Here is a 19059-nt window from a genome sequence, read left to right on the forward strand (position 1 = left end):
TTGTCACTTAACTGATCTGTTGAGCATTTGACAGCTCGACCTGACTTGGTATATTGTTGTTGCCATTTGGTTCTCGGTCTGTGTATCAGATATAACCTCATCAGATAAATGTGTCACACAGCTCCATTAGCACAGTCATCTGGGAAAAGTAGTTTTTAATACAGCTCCACACCTCTGTTGCTGATGAGTTTGAATGAGCTCAAACTCAATGAGCATTTATTCTCTCTCTAATTTATTTGCTGTTGCATTTCATTTCCAGGCCAATTCACCCTCATAATCAGATGGCAATTAGTGAAGCATGAATCACAGAGAGAGCTCAGCTCAACTCACTCCCTTTCATGACACCTGCACGTTCACAACAACACAGTTTGGAGAAGCATTCTTTTATTCCAAATAAAATCTTATTTAGTTCATTTAAACAGCATTTCTAATTCCATCAGAACTCTGTAAAATGTAATAAAACTTGTTTTGTTCCATCATGTTTTTAAAAAGGACTTCAAATATATTTTTCCCTTGCAAGGCTTTTTACAGCATTGCGGTTTTGGAGACATGATTACATATCAACACATGGGCCAACCTCCTCCAACAACTTTGGTTTTGGTACAAGAGAAAAAACTCACTATGAACATTTAAGAATCTTTAATTCACACTAGTAATAAAATTGCATTACATTTCATAAAATAAATGTTCCAGTTTATATATACAGAGAAAACAGACTGTACATACCCTCCAAGGAACCATTTCCAAAAGGAAAATAAAAATAAAACAAACCTGAAACAAATTTCACAAAACATACAAGCAATACAGTGCTCAGCTAAGCAGGCACAACTGTACATCAAAACTTGTAACTGCTCAGTGTTGGGGTGCGGGAGGGGCAAAAAGTAGTACATTTACAATAGAGTCCTTAGGGACTGATAAAGGGGTCTTAAAAAGTATTGCAGGCAAGCAGACAGACGCTTGTCTCTTTCCAAGTGCAGCAGAACATCCATCTTGTGTGTAAGTGTGGAGCCGATTGTTGCTGCCACCAGGCCCGACTATTGAACCTGTGTCTCAAAGCTCCCATTCAGCTGGCCCTCCTCATAGTCCATTTGACACAAAATCATGTTGTTTTTTAGGAAAAACTTGTCCCCCACGCAAAACCTGTTGGCAGAGAAATACAAACAAACAGAAAGGCAAAATGGTTGTTAAAAAGACAAAGGCGATTACTGCTGGCATCATGACAAAGTGATGTGTGTTGTCTGGCTGATAATGACCACTCTGCTCTGGCAGTGGAAATGCTGCATGTTAAGATCAGCAGGTAATGCTGCTTTTGTTTGATTGCACACATTTGGCGCAGGATTTTTTACCTGATGTACAATGACATTGTACCTTGCTGGTGATTCAAAGCCCGTTTTGATGGCCATCATAAAGGTGTGGCTTCAAATAAAAGTAGATTAAAACCCTATCATTTCAAAGCGAGCAGACAAGAGCACTGGCACCCAGAAAGAAAGGCAGGTCAACTCTCCTAGGCCTGGCGAAAAGGCGCCGCCACCACAAGAGTTTCCAAGGAAACTCTGCCACAGGGTGAGCTTTTCACACACCGGTTCGGTGCCAGTGCTCAAGAATGTTTTCCCTCTAAAGTCTCAGAGTCAATTGAAGAGGGAAAATAACACATAGCAGCCTGGCCTACTGATGTTCTTCTCTACACTGCCGTTTGTTTGTGTGACACAGTGGAGACAGCCCCATAATGTGACTGAACGGGAGTGAAGATAAGAACATAGCTGAGCATAGCTTGGCTTTAGTAATGTGCCAGGCTGGTAGAAGAGTCGCGGCCATGGTAATACTGTGCCAGATGAGACCTGGCTTCATGTCTGCCAGCTGAGGAGAGAGACTGCAGTAATAATTCCCTTACAGCAGGTGTTCACTATGGTAACTGAATCTGGCCTGCAGAAGGTTAATGGGCTTGTGCTGTGTGGAGGAACAGGGTCACAGCACCCTGACAAGCATGCAAAAGAAGTTCTGCTCTCCGGGTTGTTCCATTATAGACAGTTTATTAATGGGAAAAGGCAATATTTGGGTATGTCATATTCTATGTATACCATATGGGGCTTTGTGCTCACTCACACTTAAGTAATAATTAGTATCTCTAAGGAAACACCATTTTACACATGTGTGAGTCCATGCTCCTTTATGCGGCAGCCCACCTCTGTGGAGAACCTTCTCTCTGTAGCTCCTATTACCTCCTCCACCAAATAAAGCATTCAGAGATTTAACAGGCTAGGCACTAGTCTAAGAGCTGTGTCACTTGTGATACATGGGCTAATGTTGTACCCCTCTAGCTTATAATCACAGTTCTAGTCACAAACAAGGACAAACTGCTGGCAGGGTGTCAGAATAGAAAATAATTAGTAGAGCATTACTAATGCAATACAACAACTTTTGTGCTTGCAAAATGTGAAGGCGAGCCAAAATGTAGGTGTTTTTTGGGTTTTTTTCAGACTTGCAGATTGTGGTCTACAACAATGTCACCAGACAGAGCAAATGTGTTGCACCTTAAGAGGGAGATTATTCAACAGCTTCTAATATTTAAGCTAATGGCCATTTTAACACTCCATTCAACATTTGGAAAAAACAAAGGCAATCTCGTTGTGCAGTTATGATCTCTATTCTTACCTCTGGTTACAAAGCTGACAGGCAAAACAGTCCAAATGGTAAACATTATCTCTGGCTCTCATCACCATTTCAAAGGCTGGGATCAGTTTACTGCAGGCTGCACAGTTCCCCGTTGTACCAAAGAGCCTGAAAGACAGAGAACACAGACAGAGATTAACCTACCTTCCCTTTGCCTTGATGCAATAGAAGAGCAAACAAAAAAGTAATGACAGCAAGAGCGATAGCAAGAGTGCTGAAAAGGAAGGGGAAAACGCAGCAAAATCTGAATACATTGAATGTAATACACAAATCTTTCTTGGCACACACTTGGTATTTTTGTTAATGAGAGTTACAAACATAGATCTTAATTCTTGGCTAATGATCTAATTAAAATGATCACATGGTTTTAATCTCCTTCTTCAAAGACTTTCCCCTAGCACATTGCAAAAGCAATGAAAACAGGTCTGAGGCAAACCAATTGAACTGTTGAAAGTTTTCTTCTTTTAAAACTGAAGTACCTAATGAGACTAGCTCCAACCAAAGCCAGCTGGATTTTACACAAGAGGCTAAATTCTATAATGTAGTCATAAGTTCAAAAGATTTCTGTTACAAGGATACAGGCTCAATCCCTTCGCTTTCACTCCTTCTTCCTCTCTCATTCAGAGAAGAGCCTGAGAGAATGAAGGGAGATGTAACCTTGGAGAGGCAACTAAATGTTTGGCAGTGCACAGAACAGACTCACCACTCAAACTTTTCTGCTACTTGTTTAAGCTTATTAGATAGGAGCCAAATGATTAAGGTCACAAACAGAGCAAGGAGGCACTGGTGTAGATCTCTTTGCTCCTCAAAGCAGAGGGAACTCAAATTCTTTCCCCAGTCAGATTTACATTTTCATTTTCCAAGCGCCTGCCCCTATGTTTAATTTGGAGATTCTGAATCGCAGATAGATTTATATATTCTGCAGGGGGAAAAGGACCGTTTCACAGCTTTGCAAGAGGGGATAAGGCAACAGCAGATTGCCATTCCAACAGTATGTTAAACACGTTTCCCGAAAGTTGCAGGGCTCAGACAGAAGAGTCACAGTGTTGATATTCTGCCTCGTCGATGTTAGTCCCATTCAGTTGCTTTCACCTTGTTATAGAAAACATCTATCCAGCGGCCCTGCTTCTAATTAGGGGCCACTGCCCCAGAGGAGCGAGAGAGACAGAAACAGAGGGAGAAAGCTGTTATGTTCCATGAGAGAGAGATTCACAGGGTGTTAAACAGAGACGTTGTTACAACTGGTTACTGTTTCAGTAAAATATGTTCTTGTACAGTAGACATCTGCCACCCACAGGGCCCTGTGTAACACAAAGAAGTTGTTTCTTCCACAGAGACCCATTTATTAAAACAGATTTTTCCTTTCCCTTTTCTAAACTAAAAAAAAACAAACCACTCTCTCACACATGCTATATTGATCCAAAAAAGACCCAAATAGCAAATAGAATTTTCATTGTAAAACTCTAGCAAAGCTGCAGAAACTGACCTGGTCTCTGTTATATTACAATATCATACATACAATGGTTCAGTGGTTATTTCTCACCTCTATTTCATTTCTGTGCCCAAGGCATTACTACAAGCGCTTAAGTGTAGAACATGCACAAATGTGACAATATCAGGTTTTCCAGCAAACAAATACTGGCAACCCTGATTTCTCTGTTTGGTAAATTAAATTATGTTTGTTATACCGTACATGCTGATATCATAGATGTAGATTTCAACCATTAAGGTTCTTTCTTAGCCTTGGGTTCTCTGAGGGAGAAAAAAGTGTCAAAATTGGACTTAGCTGGCTGCCTCCCAGCATCTGAACCTGAGGAACCTATGTAATCACGACAGTCAAGTGGCTGGGAGCGCTCCAGGTTGCTCCAAACCTGAGCTCCGATTCGGTGAAGGGTCACATAGCGATGTCTTGTTCTCTCCCTCGGGGAACCAAGGCTATGAAAGAGCCCAGAGAGCCATAGCCACTTACAGAGCCTGACATGCAGAGAACCTAACTGCAGAGATCCTTAACAGCTCGTTGGCTTATTCTACCCCATCCCAAGGATTGCCCTCTTGGCTGTGGGCACAACTCTGCAGCAGAATCACATGCAGGTTGCAATAAAAAAGATACGTCTTGCTGCCCACACTTAGCTCCACCCCTAGTCAAAGGGGTGTGTAACACCTCTGGCAGCTTTCTTCCTTTCAGCTGTGTAAGCCAAGTCTATATCCTCTGCAAAACCAATGAGCCAAATACTGTTTGGGTAGAGCCTGACCTTTTGCCTGCATTATGAAACACACAAAGAGTTGTTTAGAGCATCTCAGCTCTGCAGAGCTGTTTACATACGCATAAAACCACAACTAGGTACGGCGCATTCAAACGTTACCCGTCAGCAGCAAGAGAAGGAGCGGGAGACAATGTAGGCAAGGTAATAACACACCTAACATATGCTGGCGCTATTATATTTAGATTATACCATTATATGGTTTTGGTAGTAGCTACTTTTGAATAGTTTTCCCAAACAGTAGACACAAGGATTCCACAATTGTACAGGTGAGGTCTCCCATCTTCTCAGCAGATGCAAATTCAAGAATGAATGCTACTACGGCATCTATTCTTAACAGAGGCTGGTCGCTCTGAATCAAGCGGATAGTAAGTGGATCTTCACATCATGAAGCAATCTACTTCATCCATGCTGACCTGATTCCATATCTTTGCACTACAATCAGACTGAGACACCACTCTGATGCGACAGGTTGCCTCTTGTCGGCAGATCTGCTCCGTGATTCACTGTCATGGGCAGATGCTCGGCGCTGAGAGAGAGGAGTTTTCAGCTCCTCCTTCACAATACCATGCCCTGCTCCAGGTGGAATATGAGAAAGTGCTCTCTGATTGGATATCAAACCTGTGACTGTGTGCTGGTCCCATTCACCGTGCGGCATTCACACACGGTCCTTCAGCCCGGGATTGATGTGTCTGCGTAATAACACAGCATCAGCATACTGCCTAATTGGGCTCCTTGTGCTAAGAGGAGATTACAGGCTGAGAGAACTGTTCAAACACATTACACTCACACTCTCCTGTTCCTGTTCCTGTGAAGGTGAAAGCAATCAGAGTTGAACCGCCCCTGCAGAGGTCTCATGTGTAACAGCCCAAGAGGAACTATAGTTAGCAACTCATGTTAGTTATTGCTAACTCCTGTTTCACACCACAACTTGCTGAAGAGGCAAACATAATCGTCATGGGAGTTGATGTCAGCTGAGAGAGCGAGCTACACATCACCGCCAAAGTGAAGACCTAAATGAGGGATACAAAGTGAACATAAAGTAGATGGGGTACAATTTTCTGGCATACCTCACTGTAGGTCCAACCCTTTGAAGGAGGGGTAGATGCCAATACATGGAAAGTCAGACCAAGTGCTGAAGTGTTTTCTATACTGAGGGCAGCGGTCTCTTCCTACAATAAGAATACCCGCATCTACAAGGCATGAGTGATCACTGCATAGTTTGATTTGCAGAAAACTGATGTACAGTAAACCATATGCCATCGCAGTTTCAGTCACTAATGAGAGATTCTGGAGCTGCACCTAAGGCAGACATTTCCACCACTATCAACAAAACTCCTAATAATTTCAGATACTGCTAGAATCTACTCCTTTCTAGTGGAATCTATAGAATCAATACGATCTAATCTAGGCACAGAGAAAAAGGAGAAGTTGCCGGCTCAGGAAGGCCACACAGCCTATGAAGACTGTGTTTCATCTGTTTAAGTAGTTACTTGTGTGTGATCATGCTACTGTATTTAATGTCATGCTTAAGCAGCCTAGGCCCGGAAGGAGGGAAATAAAACTATTTATAAATTTCAGTGTGATGATGTGGTGTGTTCCATGTAGTTGTCTGTGGAGGATTTCGATGGATGGATAAATTGATTCCATGAGCAGGGATTCCATAAGAAACCATAGATATATACAGTACATTGTATACAGTACATACACACACACCTATGTTGCTACAGCGGCTACAGTGTTTCAGTTTTACATGATATACTTCACCGCACTCAAATGGTGCCTTCAAAGAACACAGAGATGTGGATTATGTTAAAAAAAAACATCTATTCTTTTCATTTAGAATAGAATATTTTCATTAGAATAGACTATTTTCTGCTGAATTTCCATGTATTGTTATGGCACATGTCTTGTATTGTAAGAGTGCAGTGGCTCATGCAGTTCAATTTCCCTAGTCATTTGGATTAAATAAATCAATATTCTCAAAAGGAAGGTGAAAAAAAAAAAACGATTTCAACATCAACACAGTTTTTCCAGCATTTCTGTTTTAAACCGAGTGTGAATGGTGAGTTTCTGGTAATTGTGAGGGTATTTCACACAGGTCCTCATCATGCACTGAGCCCATCGTGTTTTGTTGATCAGTCATGAGTTTCGTCAGAGGGTTTGAAGCACATAAAGTCCTATCTTAAAATAGAGGCTTCAGTGGTTAATTTAAGTGGATTAAAGGGTTAGAAAACTCATTTGGATGGTCTCCCTCAACCTGTGAGACATTATGGCATGGATTTCTAAGCAGTATAATGTGAGATAAAGTTAAACTAGGCATGTGCATTTATTGGGCGACTTTCTAGTGAATGTTTTTAAGAACTTTCAGATTTCATAATCAGTGTTGAGATATGATATGACCCCTTGTAGAGTATATAATGCTTTAATTAGCATTTACGCCAGGTTTATTACCGCTATAGCTAACCCTAACCCTTTTAAAATGGTCTAGAAATAATTAATTGTTTTTGTTTGGGTCATGTTAACCTCCAGACTGATAAAGTCAGTTACTTTATATTTACAAAATATTCTATTATTAAGACTCTCATCACTCTGTCTTGGATTATAGGCTTTAAGAATAAGATCAATAGTCATTATCCTGGCTTATTGTTTTGTTTTGAGACTAATGGTCTTGGATTTACAACTGTGAAACATAGGGATAGCTTTTAATTCAAGTTCTTTCCAACAAATCAATTTAATCATTTAGGTAGCCAAGCGAAAGTCTGGAAATAAAGTCTTCTCAATCACTATATTTTACGTGCCAGCTCTGCCATATTTGAAAATGCATTATAACACTCTGGATTAAATGATAAACAACTCAACCCTGCCTCATCCCTAATTTCAGTGGTCTTCAAAATAGGAGAACAATACCCTTAGAGCTGTTATTCAGCTAGTAAAATCTAAATTTTGTGTGACTGTACAGGAAGTTTATATTCTTCCACTGATGTGGGCTGTTGGGAACTGAATTGGAAGGCACAAAGGTAAAGAAGCTCAGTTCTACTGTTCTCCTTCCTCTATTATTGTGTTATTACAGTGGATCTTTAGAGAGAAGCTGGCCCTCTTTAGTTCTTTCAACTTGCTGCATTGCTAACTTCAAACCCTTAACGCTCCTACAATACATCATCTACCTGTCTTTATTGCTTCCCTTAGATTGGGCTCTGGCTCTTTAAATTTTCCACCTGTTCCCTGAGCTCTTTGAGACTTCCCTGTCTGCACAGGGTTTGTCAGATTTCATAAAGGGGAGAGCTGTTAATGCATGCATTGCATGTTCTGACCTTCCCCAACAGTTATGTCTTTTGGAAAGTATAAACCTTCCTGTTTAGATCTGAAAAAATTTGCCCAGAGAAGAAGAGCAACTGTTATGGAAGGAGAGCAACTGTTTTACTTTAAGTAGTAAGGAGAGGACAGATTTGAAAAACAGTCACATCCAAATGGAACTATCATCTTATTCCTGCTATTTCACTGGTTCGTGAATAACTTATAATGTTCGTTATCTTAAAAGTTTCTTCCTCTTTCAGTTAATTATACCCCATTTTGATAAGTGGATGACTATTATGTGCTCTCTAATATATGAAATAGAAGATTAAATGATTTGGTTTGAGGTCCTGGTGATCAAAACCATGACTAGCTTGTCAACCCTCTGTGGTGAAGTCATCCGTTCCTGGGCCCCAGACAGAAATGAAACGCCTAATTAATCTATTATTCTCATTTATAATGAAAGCGTGTGGCCAAGTTGCTAATAAACCGCAGTCTTTCCCAACAGAGGGAAGTGAATGTCAAAGAGATTAAAAATCAAATTTTTTTTGTTGGTGCCTTGTTCTAGGAGACATTAGTAGGTAAGGCAAGGGGGGAGGGTGGCTGCAATGTGTGTGTGTGTGTGTGTGTGTGTGTGTGTGTGTGTGTGTGTGTGTGTGAGCGTGTGAGCGTGTGCGAAGGTGGAAGCTCCAGGAAAGCGTAAGTGCATTCAAGAAGTTGCTAGTACCATTGAAGGACAAACACAGATGGAGCTCCTATAATAATTAATGTGAGCATGGCAGCGCTCCAAACCCAGGGAAATAAACGAAGTGTGTTTGATCCACCCGCTTGTCTTTAATGAAGTGCAGGAGGCTAATTCAGTGCACAGATTTAACTTCATTACTGCAGGTGAGCGGAGCCTTCGTCTCACTACACACAACAAGGAACAGAGAGGGAACCGGAGCCGGGTGGAGACTACATCGCCTACTTTAAAAACTCCGGGCTCTAAAACTGCCTCTTCTCTGTACGCAAGGCAAAGTTTTTAATTTGTTCCATAATAGAATTCATCTCAAGCATCTCTAGCCATTAAGTGTTATGCATTTGTCTCAGGCTGAAGAGCAGACGAGTGGGATGGATTTCATTAGGCAATCAGGGGCAACAGAGAAACACAGAAAGCTTTCTTCCTCTCCTTTATTAGGGGTCCAAGCACGTAGTGCTGGAACCCTATTGTATTTGCTGGAATTATTCTTCCTTCTTTCTTTCTTTCTTTCTTTCTTTCTTTCTTTCTTTCTTTTTCTCCGCTAAAAGTATCTGCAGCTCAGAAATCGTAAGTTCTACAGCAACCATATTTGGCAGGTGGGCTCCTACGGCGCACTGCTACTTAGGCAAGGCAGCCCATGCAAATTGGCCAGATGGTGGCGCTATAACAAGCAACTTTACATTTTGGCCAATAACCTCTGAACCGTGTGAAATTTTAGGACATGTCGGCTGAAGTGAGATAAATCTTTCGTACACTGGTACCTACCCCTGATTCTGACCTCACCCCCCTCTGTTTATAGCAAAAACTGACTGTGATCCTACAGTGTTGTCCTCCTAAACCGTACGTTACAGGAAAAAAAAAAACATGATTTTTGAATGATGATGATATCTTGAAAACTGAGCGCACAGTAGATAGAAATGTGCAGCTGCAAATAGTTTGATAAATTGACAATGTGATATGTTCAAGATAATTTGATCAATCTTCATCAAACTAAATACAAATGATGCCTGGACTGTCAAGATGATGTCTGTAAAGCCATGTGTAAATTGATTAATGTGGCGCGCTAGTACAGTTATAATATTCTTTCTGAGGCTTTCAATATGGTTTGGACTAGCACCTGTGACCTATCACTTGTCCCTTTGTTTTGTTTCCCCACTGTGACACACACTGAAGTGGAAGTTGGCAGAGTGGTAAAGCTCAGGTCTTTTGACCACAAGGTTGTGAGTTCAAGTCCCTGATGGACTTTGACCATTTTGAAGTTTCTTAAAATGTACATCAACACTAAATCACACAGTGCAGAAAACTCAAAGCAGGTGTTTGACATCATCTATGAAAGGCAAAATACCTGAATGTCATCACTGATTGAGGTGTGGCCAGACGTTTCAACCCACAGAGAGCAGTGCAGCAGTGGCTTTCTGGTCCATTTTATTTGTTAATGGAGAGCAGTACAATGTTCTATAAAGTGATTAGCACTGTCAGTCTGTCAAGCATAGGTTGCAGTATCACACTAATTCTCCCTTAGTTAGTTTCTCCTCACTAAACCTGTAACAGGTGTTTGGCTCAGTAGGTAAAGCATCAGCCTTTCATGTGGAATGATTGTGGAAGGTTTCATGTGGAAGGTTGTGGGATCAAATCCAGAATTGTCGTTCGTCATCAAGGACTAGTAATAGAAAGTTTGGCCGTGAACAATGTGGTTGCAATGAAAAGATTAACTTGACAGAAGTCACAGGCCAACACAAAAGCCGGTGTTAGACTGCATGTTTGATCTTCACAACATGTCAGTTTTTGTGTGTCTTCTACCTTCTGTAATGTTTTGTCTATTTGTCTGTCTTATCAAATTGTGCTTGGACCCCGCAATCGCCGCTTGCGGCTATATTTCATTCTTATGTTAGTATTTTCCCTTGATTTCATGTCTCATTCTCCTTTTTTTTTCTTCTCATCTCTGATCTCTACATGTCACTGGTCTAACATGCAAGAAAGCCAACTTTTTCCCCTTACCCTTTCTCCCATGTCCTGACATTCTCTCTCTGCATAGCTGTCTAGCCAGTTAGGCACTTATGACTTGGGGGTTGGGGGGGGGGGATTTGCAGTCCTTTCAACAGATTGTATTTTGCCAAGTCACAAGTGCAACCCTGAGCTTTATCATTTTTGCCTTCTCTTGTCATTTGCCCATTTATTATTACCTCATCTGCACCATCTGCTCCTTCTGGGGGCAACACTGGGTCTCAGTGGACCTCTCTCACTGCATCTTAAAAGCATTAACTGTGGGTGGGAACTGATGGATGGTAATGGCCTATCTCAACGCCAAGTCACTAAGCCCCTCTCGGGTGGGCTGCAGGCTCCTGCCAGGACAAGGGACGGAGTCGAGAGGCAAGTGAGACGTAAGGCAGATCCATGGGTGAGGAGGGAAGACGCAGGGAGTTGGGTTGGGTTCTCTTCAGCTTTAATTTTAGAAGTGATTTGAAATGATAGCTGCTCTACTTTTAAATATTCTCTATTAAATTAGTATTAAGATGATCTGATTGCACTGACCCAAACCTAGTGGGCAGCAGTAAGCTGGAAGTATCAGAGAGGGAGCAGAGACACAAGTGGGCAGAAGAACGGGGAAGAGGGAGGACAGCGCGGGACAGGGAGTTTCAGGAGGGGGGGCCGAGGGAGGCGGCATCCCTAAGTCGGCCCCAGGGGGGCTCCCTCTCGGATAAATGGTGGGATCTCATTGGGAATGTGACTTAACGCCCAGGAAATGATCATGTTTAATTTAACAAGCAGATGGCAGGGGGAACCGAAGGGGGGAAAAATTAAGCCACAGACACTGGTGCAGCAACAAGCCTGCCTGGAGGTTTCCCACAGCCTACAGCTGTACTGCAACTGAGACCCAGTCTACACCATGACAGGAGTCTTCTGTGTTCATGTAAACAAAAAAATGAAATTATGAAAACAAAAAAGAAAAAAGAAATACACAGCAAACATTACACAAGCATTTCATGTAATGTCTCAGGCTTGAGATCAATGCCTGAGGAGAGCCAGCACACTAAATTAATGGGGTTCTGGCATAATTGACAAACGTCTAGTCAGCGTAAATATCCTCTAAAGGAAAACAAACAGGTGCTTGATCTACCGCAACAGCCTGGGAACAAACTTCTAAAGCTCTAGAAATATTGCATTATCAAAAACAAAAACCTATCAGTGCATGTAACGCACAGAGAGCTTCAAGGAGAGCAAGTGTTTACGGTGGTAGTAGCAGTGAGGCTGATAAGAGAGTTTTTAAAGGATAGTACCAATGTTATTGAATTTTTTGCCCATTTCCTGTGGCTCGAAATGTCTTTCTATCTGCTACTGATGACTTAAGTTTCATCCATTGCCTCTGAATGGATCATACAGAAATTTGAAATTGAACTTAATCCACCTAATAGCTCCCAGTGCCTCCAAAATGTGTCTAAAACAGAGGTAGTTTTTCACCTTTTTAAGTTATCCGTCATTGTGACAGCCAAGTCGTACCATACCATAAAATTCAGAGTCCTGGCATTTATTTGTTTCAGCAACCAAACGACCAGCCATTTATGAGAAACAAGTTACTATTATAGAGAGGCATTTATTTAATCTGGACATTAAAATCCAGATGCCTCTGCTGAATAATATATGCTATGAAAACAACCTATTATAAAATATTTTCCTTACCCTCTCCTATTTAAACTTTAATGACCTGCATGATGACCTGCAATGTCTTTTGTGTATCAGATGCAATAATATAGAAGTATAATGACGTGATGCATGTTATGATGGCTGCACAAGCTAGTTTCACTAATAACTTAAAGAATCTTTTAACCGAGTATTTACTGTATTAGAAACACAAGTTTATTCGACATAAATTAAATGACCAGCAGATGACTACTGTAGCCTATAAGGCTGTTATATTTCAGCAGGCATTTATTGGAAGTTGTACAGTATTTTTAAGGAAAAATAATTCAGATATGCAATAAAATGCTTAAAAAATGCTCCACATGCTCTATTTCTGCTTATGTGATATGTGAGTAGAAGCAGATCCCAAACCAACATTAGCTTCTGGTATCCACACTTCAATTGTAAAAAATATGGGAATACAAAAACAAAATGCACATCCCCATGCTGTAAACTCACAGTATTAGGTTTTGCCACACAAGCTGAGGAGTCTTGGCGGTGATTTAGATGGAGTTTGTATGTATTTCTGTCGGTGGGAGCCGCAGGAAAAGCACAAACTGATACTAAGACACTGACAAACCGGCAAATGGCGACCAGAAGGCGAAATACCTTTATGCTCCTTTCATATCACACAGCCCTTGGTGTGGCACGGCTTTTCTGTTTGCTGTGAGAGGGGAGAGGTGATTGTGTGTCTTTCTTACCTCAGGTAGTCCCTGCGACAGAGGATGAGGTTGGCTTTCGTGTAGAGGGTGGAGCCCACCTCCCCCAGGCGGCAGTCACAGCAGGCACATTTGAGACAGTCCTCATGCCAGTATTTGTCCAGGGCCTTGAGCAGGTAGCGGTCTTTAATCTTGCGATTGCAGCCAGCACACCCCTTCTGTTTCCCTTTGGGCTGGACGGAGAGCATTGGCACACCTGTAGCGATAAGGAGACAAACAGCCACGCGTGATTTACGGCCCGGGAACACGAGTGACTTTTCATGTTCTCTTTTTGATAAGCCGGCTGCTTCTCGAGGCGTCTGAGCCTGGCCTCGCACACGGCCACAGCACACTGCCTGCCCTGCTTCATATGCATTAAAGAAAACATTCTTCCATGTAGATAGGCACACAGGTCACACTGGACTACAAAGCCCTGACTTACTTGTTCCACAAGAACATGCTGTAATACACGGAGCAAAAGTTACACGATCGCTTGCAGCAGGCTTCAGAGAGAGGGGGCAGGTCTATTTTTGAGGATTTAAAAGGCACAAAGTTTATTTTGCTTACCGTGGTATTTACAGCATGCTGTATAGTATGTTAGTCACCTACCATTTCATCAAAGCTCATTTCACTCAACTGTCCACAGCTGTAAAAGCTTCTCATGGGCTTTGTTTGGTATAGATTAACATTAACCTTTTAAAAAGCCTCTGACCACAAAAACGCTGCTACCAGACCCCAGTGAGATATGTTATGGCCTAAGTGCCTTTCAGCATGCACTCACTCTCTTTCATACATACACACACAGGAACACATACAGGCACGCTCTCACGCACACACACACACACACACATGCACGCACACAAACGGAGAGAGTTTCCTACTCACAGCATTACAGCCTTTCCTCCTTTTACACTTATCTGTACTCATGTGTCTGCAACGAGCAAGCCTAAGTAACCAAACTCGCAAATTGCCCCGCTGTCACGCAGGTCCCCTTTAAGTGCGCCTTTTAGCCTCCTAAAGGACAAATAAAGTCCATTTAATAACTGCACTAAACACTAATAGTCTATGTGTGGTTGACATTTGTGTTTGGACTAAAAGCCCCCCTCAGGCCACTGCTGGTACAGAGGCAGGGGCGCGCAGCTCCCCTCTGTAGCACTAACAGGTCTGCCACAGCTGAAAGCACAAGACAACAGCTCTTAAGACACTCTCTCACACACTGAGCTATTGATCCGTCTAAAAGAACACACAGTGGACGCCACTTGCCACTCTACTTTCAAAACACATTTCTCTCTCTCTCTTTCTCAAAAAAAAAAAAACTGCATCACAGGGGGTTTGGCCAACATTTTAGATGTGTGGTTATGTATAAAACTCCAGAAAACTAAAACCACCTGTTTAAAGACATGATATGCAAGAGTTTCATATAGAATGTCAGTCTTTATTTCACTGTTGCATTATGTACACAGGTACTTACTGATATATTTACAGTACATTATATATTTACACTACTTTTGTAGACTAGAAATCTCTAGACTTCTTGTCTAGACCTGATGTATTTTTTTTTCTTTTGATCTGTAAGAGAAGAAGTGTACACAAATGTGCAGTATATCCTTGTAAATTGTTACGATGCATTCTGTAGTTGTGACATAAGTAGTTGTAGTTGTTAAGTGTGAATAAGGTCATTGTGCAGTTAGATCTGCGAGTTTTCCTGTGACCTCTGTGGTTGACTCTGTGATAAACAGAGCCTCTGCTGGTAACAGGGGAGTGCTTCACTCTGTGCACTCTTTTTCTCCTCTAAGCCTGTCAAGTTTTTTTTCTCTTTCACAAAAACCTTATACCACTTTTCAAAGCACTTCTTTGGAATAGCAAAGCACATTTTCTCTCTCTGTGTCTCTCGCTCTCTCTTTCTCATTTACACACACACATCTGCACACAGATGGACTCACAAAGTACCTTATTGGATCCAGATTTGCTCTGCAATTTTTGGCCATCCACACATCAGTAATGCTATGAATGTAATATAATTAGCATTTCCCCTTTTAAAAAAGAGGCGAAAGAAAGAAGAGAGCTTGTTAGTCAAATTTATGGCTTTGGTTTATATGTGAGTAAGTGCTCTGGTGGTGTTGAGCCGTCCTATTTCTTTATCAGAAGTGGAAAGGAGAGGCTAATTGGTCCAGTGCTGGTGATGGGAGCCATCAATTAGTGTTCTGCCTGCCCTCCAGCTCCCTCACCTCCTCCCTCCCCAAAACAGGCCCCTTGAAGCTGGCACATTAGGATCACAAAACCTGCTATAAATACCAATGTTCAGTGTAAATGAAGCTAAAAAGCTTCAAATTCAAGCCACACTAGCTAAGGGCGGTCTCTTCTACCTGCATTTCATGGCTTGTTAGGGGAGCTCTCTGCAGGTATGCCAACAGTGCTCGCCTGACAGGCTTCTACAGAACTAAAAACAGTCTTAATGAGGAGAGAGAAAATGCCTGTGTGTGTGCCTGTGTGTGTACATGTGTACGTGTGTGTGTGTTTGAGAGCATGGGCAAAGCAAAAGAAACGGGTTGCTGCAATTCCCTCAGGGATCACACAAAAATCTTTAATTTGCCTTTTATGACAGCTAATTAGTTATTCTACTCAAAATCTTTGCTTTAAATAAGAGAACTAATTATACAAAAAGGTCGTTCCCCCACCTCCAGAGAACTACTCCTAATTGGTTTAGACCACCACTCGCCACATACTCCTTAAACATATCACGTGTGTGTTTTACATCATGCTTGCAAAGGCCAGAGCTTAACCCATCCTGGAATCAGTGTACGCAGCTCATCCCCCCCTATTGGATGCACACTCAAAAACCAAACCTGCTCAGCATCATCAAAGTGACAACGCTCTGTTCTTTACTACAATCCAGATTCTCTGATTGCAGTTAGTCTGACATTCATTTCTTCATGCACACACCCTAGTCCTTTGGGCCTGACGGAGAGAGAGAGATGTCTCAACAGAGGAAACGCCTGATGTCTACCAGGGAACTACCATGCACATTGAACTGATGCCTCTGTCTTGGAGCCATTGCGGGGAACAAACAGGCTTGATGTCTTCTACCAAAGCAGCCTCCGGAAAATGGCTTTAATAGTACTGTAGCGAGCAGTAGTAGCTCAAACTTCCTAAACAAAGAGCATGTCTTTTCAATTCCCTTAATGCCATGAGACATTTTCTTGCACCTGTCACCGCTCTCAGCGCTACGTGAAACCGTGGAGTCGAACAGAACCTCCCAGGCTCGCCGCCTCCCACAATGAAACGCTGCATTATGAAAGGAAGCAGCAGACTAAGAGGCAGCCTCCACTTAATCCAATCCATTTAACAGATACAAGTGCCACTGACCTTCCAGTGTCATTTGATGTCACCAAAAGCATACCTCTCCACATCAAGATTCATTCTCCAACAAGGGATGCATTTTATCCCTCAAAGTGGAGAGAAAGCACTTGCCCTGCCAAATATCCTTCCTGAGAAAGAATTTAATTTGCCATTAGTACTGGGTGTAAGGGCCTGTCATCTCTCTCTTTTTCCATCCATCTACTTTCTTAAAGACCTTATCTTTCAAGAATATGTACAGTTCGGTTTTTTTTTTCACCCCAAGGAATCTGTCAGACCATGTACTTTCCATTATAGAGATAGCATCCGATTTCTATGTTACCCCATTTAGACTTCCATCTTTACAGCTATCGAAAAATCAAATCAATGCGCTAACCTTTTTGATATATTTAAGGTTTTAAAGGAAAATAAGCTGTTTGGAGCACTCAAGGAAACATCCGAAACCACTGAAATGCAATTATCACATATGCATGGCAAGACCTACATTTCCTCAGACTTGACAAGAGAATGTGGAAAGAAAGATGATTTGCCCTCCAATCCCTTTTTTCTTCTTCATGCCGTACATCTCGTTGCTCACTAAAATGTTTGGCTGCTATCTCTAAAATGAGTGAGCAGGGGCATAGAAATCTGTTGCATACAGTAATGGCTCATATCGCATATTTCACCATGCTATAATATGTATAGGTTTCAGTTCCTCTTATGAATCCGTAAGCCGTCAACCATGTTGTGTCATGTAATGTCATGTAATGTCACTTGCTAAATTCTTTTTTTCCCCCCGGTAGTCTCACAATCATACTTCTACCACAGCTAACTTCTTGGTTTGTTGCTTCTTCTTCGCCAGACTTCGCAGTTGAGTTCTCTCGTAGTTTCGTGGGCCTTATTCAACAAAACATCTGTGATGGCAGGTGTCCCTATGATGATCCCAGTGACACACCCGCTCACACACACCCAGGTTTTTATATTGACGCACAACCTAAATAGCAGAGGGGGCAGTTACATCAGATTCTATGTTTGTTAAATGTCTTTTGATCAATTAGATGGATTGACACCATGGTGTGATGCAGACTCTGCTACATCCTGGGGAGGTGAAGGATCTTGATGAGAATCACTCAGCCCTCTTGACACATGGGGAGGGAGGCAGGAGGGCAGGCATTCAAGGAGGTGAAAGCTGGCCCTGGGTGGGCCTCATCTGCGGGGCCCCTATAATTACTGCTCCCAGCTGCAGTAAATAAGAGAGTGGTAGCCACCACCGTGGCAAATATACAGACTAGGATGCTCAGGGAAATTACATACTACATTACCAAATGACTGCATTCAACTGAAACAAGTGCATTCGTCATCATCATCATCGTCATCATCACCATCTCTTCACTCAAAGCACCCTCCTGCAAAAGACATCAACCAGACATTAATCGGTCAGGATGAATCTATAAACTGCTGCTTACCAAACCATCGCACATCAACCCTACCTGACAAAATCAATCATGCTCTTGAAAGCAATAAATATTATATTATATTATATTATATTATATTATATTATATTATATTATATTATATTATATTATATTAAATATATGGACGGACATTTTCGGGTCATGATAAGAGAGGGAAATAATCTCTTCTGAGTTATGAATGGTAAGAGACAAAAACAGGCAGAACTGTGTGTAACGGTGGAAAATCTAAAACTATTGTGGTGGTATTACACAAACTCTCAGTGAGTCTACAGTTTAGAAGCTACAGGGGCTGATTTAAACCCCACACTCTTTTATGTTTCAGCCACCACTGTAAATGTTGTGGCCATGGCAATCCCAAATAGAATTTGTCCCAGGGCCGAGGTGCCTGCCACTAAGGTTAATAGGGATCTCAGGCAGATGTCTTGCCATTGTGCGCATGAATCAGCCCCTTTCATTCAGCTTCCGTCATTACTGTAATTGAGCCTGTGGACACATTTCTCTATTGCCAAGACAAAATACAAGACATCTGGTAATAATATCAGCTGGAATATGCACGCCAGTTGAAAGCAGACCAATGAGTGTATTCAGAATGATAAGCACAATCAAGACGGCTGATTCACTGTGTGATTCATATTCCCATCTTTAGTTGGAGCATATTGCAAGGAGAGAAAGAAAAGATATGCATGCGTGCACACAGACGCACACACACATATGCACATACACACACACACACACACACACACAAACTTGGTCTCTCACAGGGACCAAGTCAATATTACATTTCATATTAACTGTGTTTTTCCTTATAGTTCTCTGTAAGCCCCTTCTATGTTACTGTAAGCTGTGCTACATTTCCAGATGGTTGTATATGAATGCTGGGGTCTGTGAGAGAGGTGATTTCTGGGACT

The 19059-nt window shown here is 41.8% G+C and overlaps 1 protein-coding gene across 1 annotated transcript in view; it reads right to left on the bottom strand.

Annotated features, from left to right (window-relative positions):
• Positions 1 to 694: 694 nt before the first annotated feature.
• lmo1 (LIM domain only 1) overlaps positions 695 to 19059 on the bottom strand; it is a 28251-nt gene continuing 9886 nt past the window's right edge. Inside the window, exons 2-4 of the mRNA XM_071515833.1 lie at positions 13344 to 13557; positions 2653 to 2778; positions 695 to 1140 (exon numbers count right to left, since the gene is read on the bottom strand). Of these exons, the coding sequence (XP_071371934.1) occupies positions 1035 to 1140; positions 2653 to 2778; positions 13344 to 13557 (446 nt within the window). The 3' untranslated portion in view covers positions 695 to 1034. The remainder of the gene's footprint in view (positions 1141 to 2652; positions 2779 to 13343; positions 13558 to 19059) is intronic.

This window comes from Centroberyx affinis, unplaced genomic scaffold (assembly GCF_046629955.1).
Source record: "Centroberyx affinis isolate AG114_WGS23_722 - 3 ecotype Tasmania unplaced genomic scaffold, CSIRO-AGI_Caff_v1 ptg000369l_1, whole genome shotgun sequence".
In the NCBI taxonomy this organism is placed as follows: Eukaryota; Metazoa; Chordata; class Actinopteri; order Beryciformes; family Berycidae; genus Centroberyx; species Centroberyx affinis.